Below are 24,000 nucleotides of genomic sequence, written 5' to 3'. Positions count from 1 at the left end.
AGAATTTACGTCTTATTACTTATAGTCTTTCAGATATAAGACTTTACTTAACTACACCTCATATAAGTCTTATTATTTATGTGTTTTCCGTAGATAAATCATAATAGTTTAGTAAAGTTGACAGAATCTGTTGTTTTTATGAATTAATGGTGTGTGTGTGTGTGTGTGTGTGTGTGTGTGTGTGTGTGTTTTAAAACCTTATGTGGGAAATTACTTCGTCGTATTTTTTTTACGTACACGCGGTTACTTGACGGTGTAAATATATTACCTTAATGGAGACGATATCTGAATCTCCTCTCCTCTCCCTCTCTTTCTCCTCCCCTCACCTCCCCTTCACCCCTCACTCATCCCTCTAACGTTTAAAATACCCACATCTCCCTCCACCAGCCCCTCCTTCCATCTCTCCCTCACCACATCCCTCCCCTTCTTATCTCCTCCTTCCTCATTCCTCCCCCATCACCCCACCACCCGTCCCCATTCCCCCCTTCCATCACCCTCCCCTATCTTCCTACCCCTCTCCCCATCACCCATAATTCTCCATCCCCCATCCCCCTTTCCCCATCACCCATACCCCTTCCCCAACATCACCCATCCCCTCGTCCCTCTCAACATTGACAACAACGCCAGATTAACCCGGTTCGGTTTAGCGGATATATTACCCGTAGTTTAAGCAGAATGTCCGGATAAGCCGAGTCATGACACACGGTTATGGTCTTTTGAGCGCTACAGACTATAGCCAGCCGGATGTAAAACACAGAGGCCGGATATTGTCGGATATATTTTTAAGATATATGTTGTATATGTGTGTTACTGTCATTAGGAACACTGTTATCCGGCCCACAGTCTTAGGATTTAATGAAGAATAAAATCTTGTTTTTAGGTGTGTCCATTAAGTTAGGATTAAGTTACACTGAATCAGGGAGTAAACCTAACCTGACCTGACCTGACCTAACCTGACCTGACCTAACCTGACCTGACCTGACCTAACCTGACCTGACCTGACCTGACCTGACCTGACCTGACCTAATCTCTAAGGAAAAACGAGAGAGAGAGAGAGAGAGAGAGAGAGAGAGAGAGAGAGAGAGAGAGAGAGAGAGAGAGAGTACAGTATATGCCCTATAGTTTCAGTAATCATCATTATACTCTGAGTTATGGCGTACTGAGTTGCACTGCCTTGAATATTTGGATACAAAAATGTGTATAATGCGACTCGGTTTTACACATGTGTGTTTAATACGTCTGTATAGTGTATACTCCTGTATGGTCCTCATCTGTATTCATGATTTACCAAAGTTGTATGAATGTAAGTAAGTAATTTTCAGGGGATTTATTTTATTGAGTTTGTACACATGTTTTTGACTTCCATTTAATATTTAGTGACGTTTAGTGAATCGAGACATTATTTTTGGTTTAAGAATCGTCAAATGTGTTTTAATTTAGTTGATGTTTTATTGTTGTTGTTGTATTTGTGTTTCAATGGCCAGGGTGTTGTTATATTTGACCCCTTGAGTGTGATGGTTTAACCTGATAAGTACAGTAACTTAAATCTCTGAGTACAATTATGTTAGGTCCTCAGTTAGATGATTTAACCCCTGAATGAGTACAATGATCTAACCCCCTGAATACAATGACCAAACCCCCTGAATACAATGACCAAACCCCCTGAATACAATGACCTAACCCCCTGAATACAATGATCTAACCCCCTGAATACAATGATCTAACCCCTGAATACAATGACCAAACCCCCTGAATATAAATGACCAAAACCTCTGAATACAATGACCTAACCCCCTGAATACAATGATCTAACCCCTGAATACAATGATCTAACCCCTGAATACAATGATCTAACCCCTGAATACAAAGACCAAAACCCCCTGAATCCAATGACCTAACCCCTGAATACAATGATCTAACCCCTGAATACAATGACCTAACTCTGGAATACAGTGATTTAACCCCTGAATGATAAATGATCTAACCCCCGAATACAATGATCTAACTCCTGAATACAATGACCAAACCCCTGAATACAATGACCTAACCCCTGAATTCAATGATCTAACCCCCTGAATACAATGATCTAACCCCCTGAATACTATGACCAAACCCCCTGAATACAATGACCTAACCCCCTGAATACAATGACTTAACCCCTTGAATAATAATGACTAACCCCTGAATACAATGACCTAACCCCCTGAATACAATGACTTAACCCCTTGAATACAATGTCCACTTACACACGGGAATAGGTCATATACACGAAAATATTCGACACAGAACACAACATTCTGAACTACTATAATAAACTAATTGATATTCTCTGTTCAGTGCATCGTTATGACCACTGTCTTCTATACAAGTGTTTCATAAATGTAAAATAAATACCAAAATGTTATCGTTCTAATGCTGGGTGTTAGTAGAGTTTAGTTAAAATACTCGTTCAGGGAGAAGCGTATTTCATAATTTTTTTTATGAAGTTATATTGTGTCATTTGGTGTGAAATATTATGTGATGTTTTGTGTAGTTTATTGTTAAAATGAGTAAATCTACGGAGTTTATTGTTAAAATGAGTAAATCTACGGAGTTTATTGTTAAAATGAGTAAATCTACGGAGTTTATTGTTAAAATGAGTAAATCTACGGAGTTTATTGTTAAAATGAGTAAATCTACGGAGTTTATTGTTAAAATGAGTAAATCTACGGAGTTTATTGTTAAAATGAGTAAATCTACGGAGTTTATTGTTAAAATGAGTAAATCTACGGAGTTTATTGTTAAAATTAATAAATCTACGCACTTTGGAATATCTATTTAGGCTAAAGTTCCCACTATGCGTAAGGTAGTTGGCCAGACGCATAAATTTACGTATTTTGGGAGTTTCTTCTTTAGTATGTGACGCTTAGGCTAGAATCCCCCCCACCATATTTTATATTTACTGAGGCACATAAATTTCCGAGTTTTGGAGGTAAATATTCAATAACTCAACACATAGTCCTAAATCTCTTCTCTATAACCCGTAAAATACATCACCAGACGCATAAAGTTACGCATTCTGATTAAACTCGTTCTATGTAGCAGCGTATAATCTAAATATTTATTGTGTATATTGTTCATAACTGGACGCATACATTTTTTTTCTTAGTAGACTCGTTTAGTAACTCAGTACACGATGCAGATTTCAGCTCAGCAACTTGTAAATGATCTGACGCATAAACTAAGGTATTTTATTGGTTTGTTTTAATAAGTTAGGCTGAAAGACCACAATGTAATCTGCCTCACAGTTTTCAGGCCAAGAGGAGAACCTTGTTTAACTTTGAGATGGAGTTTCTGTTCAGGAGAGATGCTGGTGATATGTCAAGTAGGTTTTACACAAAGTTTGTTGATTTGTTTCACGCTGGTGCGAGGCGAGGAAGCTCTCATGGCATGGTAAACACTTGTTGTCGGCCATTGGGGAAATACAGCTATCGAGGTGGATTAGGAGAATTGTGTTTCCCCTGTAGGGTTAAGATGCACACACACACACACAGCACACACGCACACACACACACACACACACACACACACACACACACACACACACACACATACACACACACACACACACACACACACTATAAAGTAATAAGATTAACTACCAAAGAAGTAATTTCATCTTCAACTTAATTCCACCAATTTTTCGTTTTGCCGCCGTGAACTTCCTTGATGAAGTCACATTTTCCTCGTCTTATTTCTGCCAAAGTTTGATTCTGCATTTTTAAGTTCATCAGCGGAACATTCAACTGCTCGTGTGAAGTGACGTGGGGAATCTTTTCATGAGGTTCAACAGGATATAATGTTAATAAACCAAGTAAGAGATATCTCGTGGTAGGTTTTGGAAATGGCTCTTGATCTCTGTCTGTCTCTCTGTGTCTTTCTGTGAGTCTTAAGGAAGAGACTCACAGAAAGGCGCTTGGAGACTTTACATTAATGCAAGAGACAGATGGAGATCAAGAGACTGGATAAACCCCTAGGAGATATCTAATTAATTTCTCTCTCTCTCTCTCTCTCTCTCTCTCTCTCTCTCTCTCTCTCCTCTCTCTCTCTCTCTCTCTCTCTCTCTCTCTCTCTCTCTCTCTCTCTCTGTTGATATGGACACACAAGTGGAAACTGTCAGAGAGTCTTTTATATACACGGAGTCTTATTATTGTAGTACCAGATATCATGTTACAGAGAGCCATGATTGAGAGTCTATCTGCACAACATGACTTCCAATAACAGGAATTTTATACATATTTAAAGGCGTTAGTATTGAACTCCTCCGTGGGTAAGACAAATAGTGTTGGAATATTAACAACAAAAATTTCGATAATATTTTGAAAGATTTGATTTGACGTTGTGTAATTAGATCCTTTTCAGGTATATGTTTAAGGGTTCTAATAATAGAGCCTTTTGGAATTATTTAAGGTATTGTTATTTATCTCTTGAATATAATTGGCAAACGGCGAATAAATTAAAAAAAAATCAGAAATACGATTTTTTTTTATAAGATTTTACTTAACGTTATATAATATTGGAACATCACCAACACACAACAAGAGATTCATTACCAGGTATCTTAAAACACTTAACTGTATAACATTTAAACCAACGAGGCAATTGAATCCATAAACATTAATAGAAAATAAGTGAGTTTCTATTAAGATCTGATCTGAATGTCTAGTGCAATATTGGAACCTCGTGAAGCATTTGTACACAGAGTCCAATAACAGGGCCGGGGAGTGGTTAACCTAGAGCTGTACCCGGCCGCCAGACGAGAGAGAGGGAGAGGTCTTTTACTTCGTCTCCTCTATTAAAAGCAAGTTAGACTTTAATCACCGTTTATTGGAGGAGGAAACTTGCCGATGGTGATAAAAGATTTCGGTTTCCAAATTAGTGGTTGAGATGAAGTAGTAGGAGAGAGAGAGGGAACGGTGAGGTGAGGTGAGGTGAGGTGAGGTAGTGAGAGGGAAAGGGAGTGGGAGGAAATATTAAAGGGAAAGCGAAGAGGAAGACGGAAAGTAGGAACATAAATTTAAAATGTATATATATATATATATATATATATATATATATATATATATATATATATATATATATATATATATATATATATTAACACAACAACTTAGTCCAGAGGAGCAAGGTGACAGGTACCAGGAGGTGAGAGGACCTTGCAGGAGGGGGCAGAGGTGAGAGGTGGGGGCAGGAGGTGAGAGGGGGTGAGAGGGGGTGGGGGACAGGAGGGTGAAAGAGAGGGGGTGAGAGGTGGACAGGAGGTGGACAGGAGGGGGTGTGGCGCCATTCCGGGAAAAAGGATTTGTACATATGAGCTAAGAATAAACAGTAGAGTGTGAGAGTCAGACCGAAGGAATGTGTCCGTGTGTCTTTTATCACATTATGGGAAGTGACTGATGTGGTGAACTGGGGAACGATATTAGTGTGTTGTAAGGAGTGTTTGGCAGTAGCAGAAGTAAGCAGAGGAAAACATGGAGACAGCCATCTCTTACACACACACACACACACACACACACACACACACACACACACACACACACACACACACACACACACACACACACACACACACACACACACACACACACACACACACACCATGGTAACAGTTCCAGTGGTTAAGCATAGAGAGAGGCAGAGAGACGCGTTCCGCCAATCAGGCTGTAATATATTGTGTTCAGACACCATATACCCGTCTTGCTGGAGTAGCCCCAGACCTCCTGTATACATTGTTACACACACACACACACACACACACACACACACACACACACACACACACACACCCACACACACACACACACACACACACACACACACACACACACACACACACACACACACACACACACACACACACACACACATTTCAACAAGGCAATATCAGGAGTAAAACTTAATAGGGTTAAGCGGCTCTGACTATTACAGACAGATAGCGACTCAGCCGTGAAGGGTTAAGCGCAGGTGATTTTCCAGCCAGGTGAACGCCAGTCAAGCGAGTTGACCTGACTGGCTAAGTGGCTGACTGACTCACTGACTGGCTGGGCTGTTTGTTGATGGTCGCTGGTTAAATATCGCTTTGTATGTTGACTAGCTATTTTTTTATGTATTTATTAGTTTGAGCTGACTGGCTGACTGGCTGACTGGTTGACTGGTTGACTGGTTGATTGGCTGACTGAGTGGGTCTTTGTTTGTACCATGTGTCTGGTTACCCCAAAAATGACTGACTGTTGCTCCTGACGCAGTGTGATGCAGTGTCAGGAAGTAACTTGTCAGCCGTAGTCAGCACCATATGAGACAGACACAGGACTGGTGATAGTAAACGACCCTCAGATGCCTCATGAGACTACCATAATACTCTCTACGTTATTTATAAGACTCGTTGATTAGTCTCCTGTGACGGTCGTAATGATATTGACCAACATATTATAACATTTCTCGACTTTAATAAGGTTTAATATATTACAAAATCCTTTAATTATACTTTTCCTCTTTTTTTGGTAAAATTTGTGTGTGAAGTTTTCTTACTTTTGGAGGAATTTAGTTTAAATTTCCCACATCGCACTCCTCCCTTAGCGACCCCAGGCTCTTCTCAATCCTCCTCATCGTTAAATTAGTATGAAAGACTAAAGTATTTGCACCATTGGTTGTACTTTATTTTTACAGTAGTAATTATTAAAATTCACTTAAGTCTACAAAACAAAACAAGTGGTTGCGGTTGAATGTGGGTGCGCCAAGTCCGTAGACTAGCTAGTGATTAATTGAAAGTGATTATTTGACCAAAGAAATGATGTAAGGAAAACTTTGATCTCAGAATTATAACTATTATACTTATCAGATTCCCATTCGAATTGTACAACTTTAATGAGAACCCTGAGCCTCGTGCTGAGAAACTAAAGGAAAAAATCAAGGAACAAAACATGTATATTGTAGTCAAAGATCGTGGCGCCACGCTCACAATTGGTGATACGTTCTCTTTTTCACGTCAAAGTATTGGTAACAGCACTGAAGGCACAGTCAACCAAGTATGTGGTCGGAAATAGCGGAAGTACTTACTGGGCTTCCATAGCTAATTTGTTATATTTGACACAGACTTGAGGATCCAGCCAGATCAGTTGTTTATTGAGGCATGGGTCAGTTTAACCATGTCATCGCTTTGTAAGTCCATCAACTCGTCGATCTGATCAGAGTCCATAGCCAGACACTCATTATTTTTGCAGTTAAAAAGAAATGGCTGAGTAATCTAAGAGGGAAAGTTAAATTGTTTGAGATTGGCAAATATGTCGTTTAACTCAACATGCAGGTTGGAAAGATGTTCAGAGATGATCCGGAGGACATCACCCGATGGTTCACATTTACTGTAGATGTGTGAATTGGGACAGATTATTTTTCAAGCTCTAAGCCCTCCAAAAGTTCAGTTTGTTTATAAAACCACAGATTTGGGTTTTGCAGTCCACGAGAGTTTTTTATTCACCCTGCGGTTCCTTATTTAAAGCATTCACTTTACCCCAAAATATCTGCAAAATATGAAATCACGGCCTTGGATTCACTTGGTTTCAAGAACTGAGAGTCATCACGGTCCCCACCAAAGTCCAACAAGGTGCCGTACAGAGCAATGAACCTTTCCAGGCAGTTGCCTTTCGAGAGCCATCGCACGGAGAACTATACCTGGCAAGTCTACGGACTTGGCGCACCCACATTCAACCACAAATCCTCCCCAATTCTTCCCCTGGCCAAAATTCCTCCCCGTTGAGAACCAATGTAGATGAAGTATTATTCCTGTAGTTATCTTCCCTGTATTCGTTTTGTATTTATGTAATGTTTTATACGTATAGTTCTACATATACTTATGCAAATATACATACATATACTTATACATTTACATATACTGTACATATACACACATGCATATACATAGATTTATACACATATATATATATATACGTACAGGATAAGAGAGAAAAAGAGAGAAAGTGAGAGAGAGAATTACGAAAAAGCCTTGATAGTATTTGCTGTAGCCGCTTGAGTTAACACTACAGTGAGCGTTAAGGATGATCCCACTCTCCCTCAACCTTACTGTACTGTGCTGAGCTGTGCTGGGGTGTGCTGAGCTGTGCTGGGGTGTGCTGAGCTGTGTGGCCGTCAAGGGGAAGTCAACATTAAGTTCGTAATAATTTGTTCAATGTTAAGACTCACTGAACTCTAGACCCGGGTGCCCAACGTAACGTAACGCAACGTAACGTAAAGTAACCTAACCTTTACGCTCACTTATTAACATTATCTTGCTGTTTCAACAAGTTAGCTACCTGTAATCAGGAGAGAGAGAGAGAGAGAGAGAGAGAGAGAGAGAGAGAGAGAGAGAGAGAGAGAGAATAGTGTCGTTAGTCACCACAAAATAAATCCCCAAGACGAGCAAAATCCCCGCAGGATTACCTCATAAATCCAAGTGATTACCTTCATCATCCTCGCTTTACAGCACCTGTGTAGCCTCGCACCAGCAGTCAACCACACCTGTAATTACCACTCTCTTCCTCGAACCCGTGTCCTCAGGTGTGCATCGTTAGGTCACGAGATAGATAAAACTAACTTGGGTGCTCGTGTAAGTTGCCAGATTAAACCTTCCGAGATAAGAGGATTCTAAAATGATTTTACGATAGTTTTTTTCGCTTTTCGTCTCATCTTAACTTCCCTTCCAACAGGTAAAATATCCAGACTCCGGACTAATTAAGAAATCTTACCTGGGTTTCCAAGTCTCGTCTCAAGAGTCGTCCCACTTGGAAATAACAACCTTAAGATTGTTAACAAAATCTTACGAGGATATTTTGAGTTGTTATCCCTTAACAACTTCAATTTGAGAAACTAAACTCAAGGGGAATTATTCTTAAAATATCTTACGTTTATTTTTCCACCCCTATCTAATACAACTTTACATACAGGTGAAAATTAAAAAAAACAACAACTCGTAAGATTTTTTCCTCGTATCTCACAAGAATTTAACACTAAGATAAATTCCACGATACTAATTCCGGAGAAAAACATTTTAGGATTATTTTTCATCTTATATACGACGTCTGTCTCCCGTTAACACTGTCATGGACGATAAAACCTAAGACCCGTATTCTGAAAAAAATCGATGGGTGTGAGTTTTTACCCCTGGAACTGTGGCTATAATGCACATCAGGTTGAAGTAGAGTCTTAGTGGGATTTTGACGCCATCTTGTCATCTTTTTTGTGTGGAGATCGAAAGAGATAAGTCCTCATATTGTTGATGGGAGAGAGAGAGAGAGAGAGAGAGAGAGAGAGAGAGAGAGAGAGAGAGAGAGAGAGAGAGAGAGAGAGAGAGTCTATGCAATATCGTAGTTATTGTGTGTGTGTGTGTGTGTGTGTGTGTGTGTGTGTGTGTGTGTGTGTGTGTGTGTGTGTGCCTCTATAAGGGAACAGGACGACTGGCGTAGATAAGAGGTAACACCTGAGGGACAAATATTCTTATCAGGCACGACCATTAAAGCAGTCAGGAGGAGCCAGCAGTCATGAATAGTGTCATGATAAAAGTAATGAGAGAGAGAGAGAGAGAGAGAGAGAGAGAGAGAGAGAGAGAGAGAGAGAGAGAGAGAGAGAGAGAGAGAGAGAGAGAGAGTACCACAAGTTGACCTTTCTTGTCACTCCTCTTCTCATAAATTGCACCACAGGGAAATATGAAGTATCTTTGGAATCAATCGCTTCCCGCCTGTGTTGTGGTGGTGGTGGTGGTGGTGGTGATGGTGGTGGGCGGCGTGATGGTGGGTGATGGTGGTGGGCGGTGATGGTGGTTATGGTGGTGGTAGTGGTGATGGTGGCGGCGGCGGCGTGATGGTGGTGATGGTGGTGGGCGGCGATGGTGGTTATGGTGGTGGTAGTGGTGATGGTGGCGGCGGGCGGCGTGATGGTGGTGATGGTGGTGGGCGGCGTGATGGTGGTGAGCGGCGTGATGGTGGTTATGGTGGTGATGGTGGTGATGGTGGTGGGCGGCGTGATGGTGGTGAGCGGCGTGATGGTCTTATCAGTATAATAATAAAACACTTGGTATATCTTTGGTTGAGAATAGTGGAGGTGCATCGATGTTTATATACCTGACCTCACCCCCTCACCGTCTCACCCCACCCCCCTCACTGTCTCTCACCCTCACCCCCCTCACTGTCTCACCTCACCCCCCTCACCCGTCTCTCACCCTCACCCCCCACCGTCTCACCTCACCCCCACCGTCTCACCTCACCCCCACACTGTCTTCACCTCAATGTCCTCACCGTCTCACCCCACACCGTCTCACCCTCACCCCCCACTGTCTCTCACCCTCACCCCCTCACCGTCTCTCACCCTCACCCCCCTCACCGTCTCACCCCCACCCCCCACCGTCTCACCTCACCCCCTCACTGTCTCACCACCCTCACTGTCTCTCACTTACACTGTCTCACCTCACCTCACCGTCTTCACCTCACCCTCACTGTCTCACTCAACCCCCACTGTCTCACACCACCCGTCCTCACTGTCTCACCCCACACCATGTCTCACCTCACCCCCACTGTCTCTCTCACCCTCCTCACCGTCCTCTCACCCCCACCGTCTCACTCTCACCTCCTCACCGTCTCACACTGTCTCACCTCACACTGTCTCACCACACACCTCCTCACCCCACACACCTCACCCCCACACCGTCTCACCTCACACACCTCACCCCCCCTCACCGTCTCTCACCCCACACACCCTCCTCACCCCACACACACCTCCTCACCCCACACACACCCTCCTCACCCCCACTGCTCACCCCACACACCCTCCCTCACCTCTCACACCTCCCTCACCCCACACACCCTCCCCTCACCCCACACACCCTCCTCTCTTCACCGTCTCACCCACCACACCCACCTCACCGTCTCACCCCACACACCTCCCTCACCCCCACAGCACCCTCACCCCACACACCTCCTCATCTCTACACACCTCCTCACCTCTACACACCCCCTCCTCACCTCCCACACACCCTCCCCACCACACACCCTCCTCACACCTCACTCCCACCTCACCCTACACACCCTCCCCACACACACACCCCCTCCTCACCCCACACCTCTCCCTCACCCCCACACACCCTCCTCACCCCACACACCCTCCCCTCTCTACACTCACCCTCACCCCTAGACACCCTCCTCACCCCACACACCCTCCCACCCCCAGCACCATCTTTTCCACATCCTTTCTCACCTCCTTTCCACCCCACTTTTGTCACTATATACTTCCTCCAGCTCCCTCCATACCTCCATATATCATAGTCCTCCCTCTCTACCTCCCTCTCCCTCTCTCCTCTACCTCTTTATCCTCCAGTTTTCTCCTGTCTTTCCCCTTTCTTCCTCCTTACTCTCACCTCTCTCACCTCCTTTTCTCCTCCTTCTCTCCCTATCCTCTTCCTCCCTCCCTCCCCCCTCACAACATACATACAGTTAACTCTATCGTAGTAAGTAAAGGCACGTCTCTAATTACTTGACGGTGCATTATGACGTCACTGTACTGTAGTTAGTGTACCGGTAGAGTCTTGAGACAGTGACTCAGGCGGAGGACAGAGGTGAGAGACAGTGACTCAGTGGAGGACAGAGGTGAGAGACAGTGACTCAGGCGGAGTAGGAGGAGAGAGACAGTGACTCAGGCGGAGGGACAGAGGTGAGAGACAGGACTCAGGCGGAGGGAGAGAGGTGAGAGACAGTGACTCAGGCGGAGGAGAGAGGTGGAGACAGTGACTCAGGCGGAGGAGAGAGGTGAGAGACAGTGACTCAGGCGGAGGAGGAGAGTAGGAGACAAGGACTCAGGCGGAGGAGAGAGGGAGAGACAGTGACTAGGCGAGGAGAGAGATGAGAGACAGTGACTCAGGGTGGAGGAGAGAGAGAGACAGTGACTCAGGTGGGGGAGAGAGGGGAGACAGGACTCAGGAGGAGGAGAGGTGAGAGACAGTGACTCAGGCGGAGGAGAGAGGAGAGACAGTGACTCAGGCGGAGGAGAGAGGTGAGAGACAGTGACTCAGGGTGGAGAGAGGTGAGACAGTGACTCAGGCGGAGGAGAGAGGTGAGAGACAGTGACTCAGGCGGGAGAGAGAGGTGAGAGACAGTGACTCAGGTGGGGGAGAGAGGTGAGAGACAGTGACTCAGGCGGAGGAGAGAGGTGAGAGACAGTGACTCAGCGTGGAGGAGAGGAGAGAGACAGCACTAAAGCGGAGAGAGAGGAGAGACAGTGACTCAGGCGGAGGAGAGAGGTGAGACAGTGACTCAGGCGGAGGAGAGAGGTGAGAGACAGTGACTCAGGCGGAGGAGAGAGGTGAGAGACAGTGACTCAGGCGGGAGAGAGAGGTGAGAGACAGTGACTCAGGCGGAGGAGAGAGGTGAGAGACAGTGACTCAGGCGGAGGAGAGAGGTGAGAGACAGTGACTCAGGGGGAGGAGAGAGGTGAGAGACAGTGACTCAGGCGGAGGAGAGAGGTGAGAGACAGTGACTCAGGCGGAGGAGAGAGGTGAGAGAGTGACTCAGCGGAGAGAGAGAGAGACAGTGACTCAGGCGGAGGAGAGAGGTAGAGACAGATCCAGGCGGAGGAGAGAGAGGTGGAGAGACAGTGACTCAGGCGGAGGAGAGAGGTAGAGACAGTGACTCAGGCGGAGGAGAGAGGTGAGAGACAGTGACTCAGGCGGAGGAGAGGTGAGACAGTGACTCAGGCGGAGGAGAGAGGTAGAGACAGTGACCAGGGCGGAGGAGAGAGGTGAGAGACAGTGACCAGGCGGAGGAGAGAGGTGAGACAGTGACTCAGGGGAGGAGAGAGGTGAGAGACAGTGACCAGGAGGAGGAGGTGAGAGACAGTGACTCAGGAGGGAGAGAGGTGAGAGACAGTCCAGGGTAGGAGAGAGGTGAGAGACAGTGACTCAGGCGGGGAGAGGTGAGAGACAGTGACTCAGGGCGGGGAGAGAGGTGAGAGACAGTGAGTCAGGCGGGAGGAGAGAGGTGAGAGATAGTGACTCAGGCGGGGGAGAGAGGTGAGAGAGGCACTCCAGGCGGGAGGAGAGAGGTGAGAGACAGTGACTCAGGCGGTGGCTCAGAAGGACGATAAACATTCTTGGCCCGTCTTTAATGGGTCCAAGGGTGGCCATTGTTGAGGCACAAAGACACCTCTGTTTACGACCTGACGCCTCCTTGGGGGGCGGAGGGGGAGGGCGGAGGTGGAGGGGCTGGAGGAGAGGGGCGGAGGGGGGGGGCGGAGGGGGCGGGAGGGGAGGGCGGAGGGCGGCGGAGGGGGGAGGGGAGGAGGGGGAGGGTGGAGGGGAGGGGCGGAGGGGGGGGCGGAGGGGAGGGCGGAGGGGGTGAGGGGGAGGGAGGGCGGAGGGGAAGGGCGGGAGGGGAGGGGCGGGAGGGGGGAAGGGGAGGAAGGGGAGGGGAGGGGAGGGGAGGGGCGGAGGGGGAGGGGTGAGGGGGAAGGCGGAGGGGAGGGGCGGAGGGGAAGGGAGGAGGGGGGGAGGGGTGGAGGGAGGGGGGGGGGAGGGGGAGGGGCGGAGGGGGAAGGGCGGAGGGGATGGGAGGGGAGGGGCGGAGGGGGGGCGGAGGGGATGGCGGGAGGGGAGGGGCGGAGGGGGGCGGAGGGGAGGGGGCGGAGGGGGGAAGGGCGGAGGGAAGGACGGAGGGGGGAGGGCGGAGGGGAGGGCGGAGGGAAGGGGGAGGGAGGGGAGGAGGAGGGCGGAGGGGGGGGGTGGAGTGGAGTGAGGGGATGAGTGGGTGGATAAAAGAAGGAATGATGATGGTGAGTGATTGAAGGAGTAAGTTTGAGATGAATAATAATAATAATAATAATAATAATAATAATAATAATAATAATAATAATAATAATAATAATAATAATAATAATAATAATACAACATTAAATCTCATCTTACTTCCTTCACAAACTTTATTTATCAACAAACTTTTACAATCAGTCGTTCTTGTAGCCTTTGTTAGTCCACTTGTAGATAATAACTCACTAAATTTATTCTTCCTTCAGTAAAGTTTAGGCAAAATTAAGTTTTTTTTTTCACGTTAATATCTGTAAATAGTTTGAGAGTCTGAGGTAAGTTTGGTAATTTTCAGTAAGGAGGCATCAGGAGGTATAAAAGTCACCCTCTTCCCCCTCACTCTCATCCCTTCCCCCTATCTTCCCCTCACCCCCTCCCCCTACCTTCCCCCTTCCTCATCCCTTGTTTCTCCTTCCTTCCCTTCCTTCCTCCCTTCATTCCGTATTACTATTATCAAAACCTCCCCTCTCCCTCTCCTTCCCCCACTCTCCTTCCCCCCTCCTCCTCCCTCACCTCCCTGCGGCATTTGGTTAAATCTATCGGTTATAAAGAGGGATTTAGCCGCTACGGGTTAACGAGGCACTTATATAGTTTAACCTTTGACCCGTCAGCCGAGTTGTGTAGTTTTTAGCGACTGACACAAGATTATAATGTAAGGGTTAGATGCTCTCTCTCTCTCTTCTTCTTCTCTCTCCGCTGGTTCATTTTGTTGTTTATTGTCTTCGTTATTTCATCCATTCGTTCTTTTTCTGTTCGTTAATCTTTCCGTCTATATTTCTTTCGAACATTCCGTCCTTCCGTCTGTTTTTGTAACTGTCAGTTCTTCCATTCAGTCATCCATTTATTTTTTCAGTCATTCATCCATCCATCCATCTTAAATTTTGGTCATCATAGCCATTACTACTACTACTACTACTACTACTACTACTACTACTACTACTACTACTACTACCCGGCCAACAGAATTTCGTCCACTGGAGACAAGAAGCATCCGGCAACGAGTTTATCTGGGCGGTAAGTTACACCGTATCCGGCAATAGACTACTTGGCGGGGAGTCCCCAGATCGTATCCGAAAAAGACGAACGGTTGCTGGTTATTCTCACTCGCTCTGCCAGATCAGTTACGAAGGGAGGGGGGGGGGCGTTTTCTCGTATTGGTGAGACTGTGAACGCAATTAATTGAAGATTCGTGAACGCAACTAATTAAAGATTCGTGAACGCAACTAATTAAAGATTCGTGAACGCAACTAATTAAAGATTCGTGAACGCAACTAATTGAAGACTCGTGAACGCAACTAACTGGCGATAAGAGAACGCCTCATACTGTCACCGAGAAAAGTGTATCTCAAATGGCATCAAATTTGTACTGAGACTCGACTGAAACTGCAGAATATTTGTTAAACAATTTCGGATAAAAAAAAGAGAGAAGAATAAGAGAAATTTAATCGGATAAGAAATAAGAGAAATTTAATCGGATAAAAGAAGAATAAGAGAAATTTAACGTAATATTTTTTAAGCATTGAATCTCGGTGGCTGTGTGGGAGAAACTGAACAAGAGACTTAAGACAAAGAGTTCGATTCCTCTTGTTTTCATGAGCTCTTTTTCCTGTCGCTGATCGTAGAGAGAGAGAGAGAGAGAGAGAGAAGAGAGAGAGAGAGAGAGAGAGAGAGAGAGAGAGAGAGAGAGAGAGAGAGAGAGCAATATATATAAATAATTCTACAATTCGTCACATTTCACATTTTCAAAAATCACTGACGCGGAACTTTCCTCATTTGCATATTACACGCCCCCCCGGCCCTCTCACCTCCTCCCCCTCACCTCTCCTCACCTCCCCCTCCCTCCCCTACACCCCAGAAAATAAAAAGATGAATGAATTCCAGGTAAAAACTAGATAAATGATTGATATCTTTATAATCGATGTGATTCATTTATAATCCCTGGTGTGTGTGTGTGTGTGTGTGTGTGTGTGTGTGTGTGTGTGTGTGTGTGTGTGTGTGTAATTTCTCTATCGTATGTACAAAGTATAGTTGCTATAACTACTTCCATCTGAGCAGTTGCTTCAAGTATATAAGGGATTCATTGGTCCTAACTGGAGTACTGCTCTCATATCTGGTGTGGCTTCTTCTGTCCAACTGTTAGATAGGATGGTATCAAAGTCATTTTGTCCTGTTAACTCTCCTCCTTAGTCAATGATCTCTCCTCCTTTCTCTTCGCCGCAATGTTGCTTCACTCTCTCTTTACAGGTACTTTAACGGGCAATGTTCTGGATTTATCCTGTGTACCCCCGGCAAGGCCGTGCTCGTAACACTCTGTCTTGCTCATGGTGCCCACTATTTCTGTGTGGATGTCAGTCACACTATGATAACCCGTTATAGTACCTCCTTCTTCCTCACACAGCCAGACTTGGAATGCTCTGCCTTCTTCTGTGTTTCCATATTCATACAATTTGTCTCACTTCTAAAGGCTGTGTGTCCGGCATCTTCCCGGTGTAGATTAATAAAGTCTTTACTCTCTAATTTATTTATTTTTCGCCGTTGTGGGTCGATGACCAGTGTCCGGGTGGTACACACACACACACACACACACACACACACACACACACACACACACACACACACACACACACACACACACACACACACACACAGATACGTGATATTGAACGATCCTAAAATGTGTGTGTGATTGTTTCGTTTTTCTTTTATTGGACGAAATATTTTTACGTTGAAGAGAGAGAGAGAGAGAGAGAGAGAGAGAGAGAGAGACCTACAAACAGACAAACAAAGAAATGCTTTATACAGCCTTCACTTTATTCTTTTTCTTTCCACGTTGCAGAGAGAGATAGAGACAGAGAGAGAGAGAGAGAGATAGAGACAGAGAGAGAGAGAGAGACACACAGAGAGAGAGAGAGTTATGAAGGTCACAATAAAAACAGTGTTGGGCAAATGTTGGATGTGAATGCTGTCGTTCATAGTGCTACGGTAACAATGTATTGAGAGACGTGTGTAGGGAGAACTGGTCTATTTTGGGTAGACAACTTGTTTTGACTGTGATTAAATTGTCAGTCTGTGTTTTTGTAGTGAGTAGAAATTTTTTGTTGTTGTTTTGGTGTGTGGTTTAACTGTTTTAATGTGTGGTTTAATTGTGCTGTTTTGTTTTGGTGTGTGGTTTAACTGTTTTAATGTGTGGTTTAATTGTGCTGTTTTGTTTTGGTGTGTGGTTTAACTGTTTTAATGTGTGGTTTAATTGTGCTGTTTTGTTTTGGTGTGTGGTTTAACTGTTTTAATGTGTGGTTTAATTGTGCTGTTTTGTTTTGGTGTGTGGTTTAACTGTTTTAATGTGTGGTTTAATTGTGCTGTTTTGTTTTGGTGTGTGGTTTAACTGTTTTAATGTGTGGTTTAACTGTTTTAATGTGTGGTTTAATTGTGCTGTTTTGTTTTGGTGTGTGGTTTAATTGTGTATCTCTATAACATTTATTAGTGAGATAAAAGACGAGTTTGAAGAACACTATGATAACCCGTTATAGTACCTCCTTCTTTCCTCACACAGCCAGACTGTGGAATGCTCTGCCTTCTTCTGTGTTTCCATACAATCTGACTCACTTTAAAAGGCTGGGTTTCCGGCATCTTGGTGGTGTAGATTAATATAGACTTTTCTCCTCTAATTTGTTTATTTTTCGCCTCCCAGGTCCGGTTGTGGGTCAATGATTTGGTGGAACTATCAATTATCATCGTTATCTTGGTCATATCTTCAACTATTCCTTCAAGGTAAATATTTTAATTGTATTTAAATGTTATTGGTGTTGTTATGTTATTACTGCGTCTCAACAGGTAAGGTCCATAAACGGGCAGCATGGTTTACTAACACACGAGTCCAACAACATTAACAATTATGAGAGATAGAACAGTTAACAGCTCGTGGTTTACCGACTGAAAAACACCCTCTTGGTTAAATGGTAAAAAACACCTTTGTGGTTTACTGATTAAAAAAAAACCCACACAGCTCCTGGTTTATTGATAAAAGAAATACAAAACCCATTTAGGTTTAGGTTTAGGATTAAAATACAACGTTCATGGTATACTGTTAAAAAAACAAAACACCCCAGGAACACCGTGCGGGGAGATGGGGTAAAAAAGTACATGTCAGGGAAAAAATGAGTGAGATACGTATTTGAACAGGGAAAAAATGTGACGTTGGTGGGCGTTGTTGTGCCACGGGTGAGATGGTTGGTGGTAATAAAAATTTTTTTTTATATATATATATGTTGATTGAGGCGTAGTGAGACACGTGTTGTGGAAGTGAAAAAAAAGGTGATACAGAGAGAGAGAGAGAGAGAGAGAGAGAGAGAGAGAGAGAGACAGACACTATTACCCCCAGGTCGTCACTCACCCTCTCTGTCTTACCTACTGATGAAGGAGTCTCCCTCTCTCTTATCTCCTCCCTAAACCCTCTACCTCACCCTCCCTTACACTTTACCATAATCCACTCCCATCCTAACTCTCCCTTACTCCTTACCCTCATCCTCCCTCACCCTCCATTAATCCTGCCATGGTGGATCCCAGAACTACGGACGGGCTGATTAAGTTGTCTGAGTGTAGAGGTTAAATATATTACTCCTCCTCTCCCGGGGACGATAAACACAGCCTCAGGTATATTTTACAGCGCCAGTGTAGAGGAATTAAGTCTGCCAGGGGAAATAAGGCCTTGACCTTCCCTATATCGGCTACAAGTCCGTATTAATCAAGTGGGTTTGGTTAGATTATGTTTGGTTATGATTGGTTTGGTTACGTTTGGTTTGGTTAGCTTATGTTATATCGTGTACGAAACTAGGCTTGGTTAGATTAGGTCATGTAAGGGACTTGATTAGGTTAACTTAGGTCAGGTCATGTGCAGGACAGTAGGTAACCGGGAACTGGATTCAGACAGTTCAGTTATATTTCAGATGAATAGAAAGTTAGAACTAAATAATTAAAAGATCTGAACAGTGTGGAGACGGGTCTGAGTTGTGGAAATATTTATCTTGCGTTAATTTTCTCACCATAAACTTGTATATCAAAATCATACAACTTATTGAAAGACATGCACTCATACACTATAGTTCAGTATTATTGGGCATCTGATTCATCTTAATAAAAGTGATAAGAAAGTAAAATAATATGGAAGTAGAAGTGAAATAATGTGGAATAAGTGAGAAAAAAAAATTGAATAACGACAATTTTACTGCCAACATGTGACGACCCGCCATTCACGACCTTCGCTTGAAAATCCCCCAGAATTGACAGACGATACGTGAGCAGTAAAACTTTATAACAAAGAGCTTTTTATTTCCCCCACCGACCCACCCACCCCACCCCACCTCCCTCATCCTACCCAACCCCACCCCTCATCCTACCCAACCCAACCCAGCCCCACCCACCCACCCCACCCTCATCCTACCCAACCATCCCACCCCACCCAGCCTCCCAACCCCAGCCCCACCCCACCCCAACCCCATTTTTTTCGTCACCGGGAGTCTATAAACGCTCTGTAAAAGTTGGCGACGAAAAGTAAACATTGTCGAGAGTTTTTGACAAGGTCCCGACAACGTTTTAGACACATACAGCGAGTCACTACATCCCTTTAAAAAGACAAACAAACAATAGTGAATGAAGAGAACCAGGAACTTTAGGAAACAATGCCACCACCACGCTCAGTGCCAAGGAAAAGTGCCAGTTTGTGAAGGAAAGTTGCTGGAGCTTGTTATGACCATTGAAAATATTCAGGAGAAAAATGGTGACTATAGGAGAGGTGTTTGTTGTGTATGTCTTCCTGCCTGTGTGTGTGTGTGTGTGTGTGTGTGTGTGTGTGTGTGTGTGTGTGTGTATGTCAAGTCGTGTATGTATGTGTGTTTTTCCTATTGACTGAAATCCATTTTTTTTATTTATTTTTTTGTAATGAGAAATGAAAATCAAGAAGTCAGTACTTACTCCCAGCAATCCGCGTATGTCTGCTGCCTTTAAAAGTGTCTGAGATTAATCTTTTTCTTCCTTGGGATATTGAAGTGAATCACCAACTACCTGCGACGGACCTGAGAATCATTTGGGAGTCTTTTCTCTTCTTCTATGATGTGGAGGTTTTATCGCTGAGCTGAGTGACTTGACGACGCGGGCTGTTTGATGTGAACGTAAAGCTGCAGTACAAACAGATAGATTGAATTTCAAGATGTCATTAACTCTTCTTTTTTAATGTTTTTCAAAGTGGATTTCTTTCTTAGATATTGGGTCTCCGCTTCTCTGTTTGTGTGTGTGTGTGTGTGTGTGTGTGTGTGTGTGTGTGTGTGTGTGTGTGTGTGTGTGTGTGTGTGTGTGTGTGTGTGTGTGTGTATTAGTAGTTGAGGTTGGGAACTAAGGGGGAGAGGATGGTAAGGAAGGGAAAAGATGATGATTATGAAGGAAGAAAAGATAGTTAATGATGGCAAGTTAATAATAATATAAAGACGTGAGTGTCTGTCTGTCAGTTCCGGCCACAGCACCAAAACAGAAGCAGTTACAGACCTAAAACTTTACCCACACATTACCTGGGTGCCGAGGTTGTGTACCTTGGTATTACTATTGACCACGGAGCCCCGGGTGGTCCAGGCAAGAACCAAACATCTTCCCCGACTGAGATATTACCGCGGGAGGTGGTGACCCGTGTCAGGGACGGTGAACTGGGGCAGTCAGGGTTATACACCTAACACGAGCGAGGCCAGGCAAAATTACTAGTATAAAATAAGAGATATAGAGAGAGTGAACCATTAATAAAGATACATAATAATATAACAACAAAGACGGAGAAGAAGATGAAACAGGAGAATAATAAAAAAAAATTATCGTTTACTCCTCAACACACACCTAAGTGACTTCCACCCCCGCTTCTCTTCCTCCTCACACTCCTCATATTAGGTAATCAAGTAATGTAGGCAAACTACACTATATGTTACCGTACAAACATTAATCTGCTTTTCATTACTACATGTTCCCTTTAGACAGGTGTAACCATTAGTCTAATTGACGATGTGTGTGTGTGTGTGTGTGTGTGTGTGTGTGTGTGTGTGTGTGTGTGTGTGTGTGTGTGTGTGTGTGTGTGACCTTGGTGCGGTGAGGGACATCTGGCTGACACTTTCTTGTCCGACGTTTGCGATGCTGCTGACGGCTTTGGGTTAATCCTGACGCAGCTTTCTAGGACTCAACCGAAACTCTCTAGGACTCAACCGAAGCTCTTTAGGACTCAACCGAAGCTCTCTAGGACTCAACCGAAACTCTCTAGGACTCAACCGAAGCTCTCTAGGACTCAACCGAAGCTCTCTAGGACTCAACCGCTCTCTCAACCGAAACTCTCTAGGACTACTCTAACTCCGAAGCTCTCTAGGACTCAACCGAAGCTCTCTAGGACTCAACCGAAACTCTCTAAGGCTAAAATAGGATTAAACCGGAGCTCTTCAGGCGTGTCGTGGGAGCTCACATAGGTACCATACGAGATTGCTGCCTCTGACCCACGCTCTTCATAACAACATCAACTGGGCTATCACACACACACACGCACACACACACACACACACACACACACACACACACACACACACACACACACACACACACACACACACACAGCAGTAGCAATATTACCATATCACCACCAGACCATAACAAAAGCGATCACTGTCCTACCTCAACCTGTGTGTGGTTAAGTGAGGCCAGACCCACCCAACTCACTCCCTGGGTACACTCGTATGTATTTGATGTTATATAAAGGAAAACCTACCTTGGTGGTGGTGTCATGATACGTCCTCTTGTTTATGTCTCTAGTTCCATCAGAGTGAAGGTGGTGGTGAAGGTGGTGGTGAAGGTGGTGGTGAAGGTGGTGGTGAAAATAACACAGGGAAAACAGATGTGGAGAGACACTTGGGCAGACTTACAAAACACACTGGTTATTATACTCACCAATGGGGCCGTTCTCCTGTACCTCGCCGAACATGGTGGTGTTGGGGAAGACGGGAGGGTTGTCGTTGATGTCCTTCACGAACACCGTCACCACCGTCTCCACCACATGTACACGCCCTACACGCCCACCAGAACGCCCACGTCCTCGTAACGTTACATCACCGTCGCCGCCCACTTCTGTCATGTTTCTGTTCTGTAGTTCACCACCAAACACGCTCACGTCATCACACCCTCCACCACCGCCTCCACCTTCCCCTAAGTTATCCGTCATCTCGAAATAGTCGTGGAGAGGCGAGGCGACGGCTCTAGTGCCCCGGGACGACGTGTATGGGTAGTTATGAGTTAACATTTGACCCCCGGTGGGAGACTTAGAGAAAGCATTAATTACCCCTCTGGTGATGACCTTCCCTGACCTGTTGCTAGAGTCTTCATCATCCATCTTGTGATTTATCTGTGAGTTTTCGTTGCTCGGGTCAGTTTTTAATCTCAGCATATTATTTGTCATCTTAGGAATGTGTCCGTTTGTCTGTGTTGTGAGTCCCGCTTGGTTGTGTACCTTGAGAGCCAGTGGTTTATTCATCGTTGGTGAGGAGGTGAGGATAAGTCCCTGATATCTCCTCTGAGGTGTTTTATGATCGTTTTCCTTCTGTTTGACTTTCATTTGATTCCTGTGTTCAAACTTTTCTAATGCAGATGAAGACAGGTCCGTCTCCCAGCCTGTTACATCAGTCAAACTCTGGAATGAAGTAGAGTATTTTTCTCCCTGATATGAAAGCCAAGAATATTCTGGCTCCATTTTGGTTCCAAGTTTGAGGTTATTAATGGCGGAAGTTGGGAATGACTCCATAGTTCTTCCCGCATAATCAACTGCATCTTCTCCTGGTGTTGATTTTACATTTGAGGATTTCGTTGGTATTCTCTTAAGTCTTTTATCTGTGGCGCTGAGTTTCCTTCCTCTGATTTCGTTGAATTGTGAGGAAAAACTTATAGAAGTGTTGGAGAAGTTGTGGTTAGATGTAGGTGTGGTAGAGGTGAGGTCAGGTGGAGGTGTGCTGGGGTTAGTTTTGTTCACCACAGAGAGGAACATACCTCTTGATCTACTGTGGTGTTCTTGTCTTTTGTTCAACAAGTTCCGTTTATCTCTGCCTATAACTAGAAGACCTCTCTCCTGCACTCTTGTTGATGTGGACCTTGCGTCCTTATCTGCTCTCTCACTCAGGTGTTCCCGCGTCAGCTGTTTGTCGGTCCTCTCTCCCGGGTCATCAGGATAGTCTTCACTCAGTCTGTCTCTCACTTCGGTTATCCTAAGTTCGGTATTAATGTTATGATAAGTAGTTACCTCGTGTTCCTCTTCGTCTGACGGTTGTATCCTGTTAACTAAAGTTCCGTCCAGATTCGTTGCTGCCACCTTCGGATAGTGACGACCCCCGACCTCACCCACTTCTCTCTCCATCACTCGCTCGTCGCTCTTCACTCCCTTGTTTAGATAAGCTGTAGGTGTTTTGTGTATTTGAGGACAAATGTTTTGACACCCAGCAACACCCGCCGAGTGTCCTGACTGAATTATAACACGAGACTCCTTCAGTTGGTGTCCCTGCGGGGTGAGGCTCCCGGACACCGATCCTCCTCCTCCTCCTCCTCCTTCTTCAGACAACCTGGAGTAGCTACTGAGAGTTTCATGCTCTTGGCTCTGAGACTGTGTCCGACTGTTATCCAATATATTGTTTTTCCTTTTATATTGTCTTGTCTTTTGTGTGGCTGTGTTTTTCCTTCTCTCCTTTTCCTCAGGACTTCTTACTCGTCCATGTTTGGTAATGTTGTGTTGTTCATTGTGTTTACCCGCGGTGTTATCTCTGGCTGCACCTTCCCATCTCCCCTTCTTCCCATCAGTGGCACCTCTGTTGGGTCTCCTTTCTTGAACACCATCACGCTGTCTTCTGCTTGCACCTCTGTCGTTAATACTGGGTCCTTCAGCATCCCTCAGGACTCTGGCGTGTGGGAGAGGGTTATGTAGGTCAGAGAGTCCAGGGTAGAGGAGAATGTCATCCTCCTGAGGCACCCGCTGAGCCTGGGCGTCCCTCACCTGTACCCGCACCTTCCACACCTCCCTCCCCCGGGGTGGGTCACGGTCCAGCGCCTGCAACACACATAAAACAACTTGGTTT

The 24,000-nt window shown here is 45.0% G+C and overlaps 1 protein-coding gene across 1 annotated transcript in view; it reads right to left on the bottom strand.

Annotated features, from left to right (window-relative positions):
- Positions 1-24,000, bottom strand: part of LOC121855358 — a 64,928-nt gene that overhangs the window by 34,823 nt on the left and 6,105 nt on the right. The window contains exon 3 of the mRNA XM_042350254.1: positions 21,836-23,972. Coding sequence (XP_042206188.1) covers positions 21,836-23,288 — 1,453 coding nt within the window. The 5' untranslated portion in view covers positions 23,289-23,972. The remainder of the gene's footprint in view (positions 1-21,835; positions 23,973-24,000) is intronic.

Source organism: Homarus americanus, unplaced genomic scaffold, assembly GCF_018991925.1.
Source record: "Homarus americanus isolate GMGI-L3 unplaced genomic scaffold, GMGI_Hamer_2.0 scaffold52997, whole genome shotgun sequence".
Classification (NCBI taxonomy): domain Eukaryota; kingdom Metazoa; phylum Arthropoda; class Malacostraca; order Decapoda; family Nephropidae; genus Homarus; species Homarus americanus.
The sequence above is the reverse complement of the archived record's forward strand: the minus strand, read 5'-3'. Positions and strand labels throughout refer to the sequence as shown.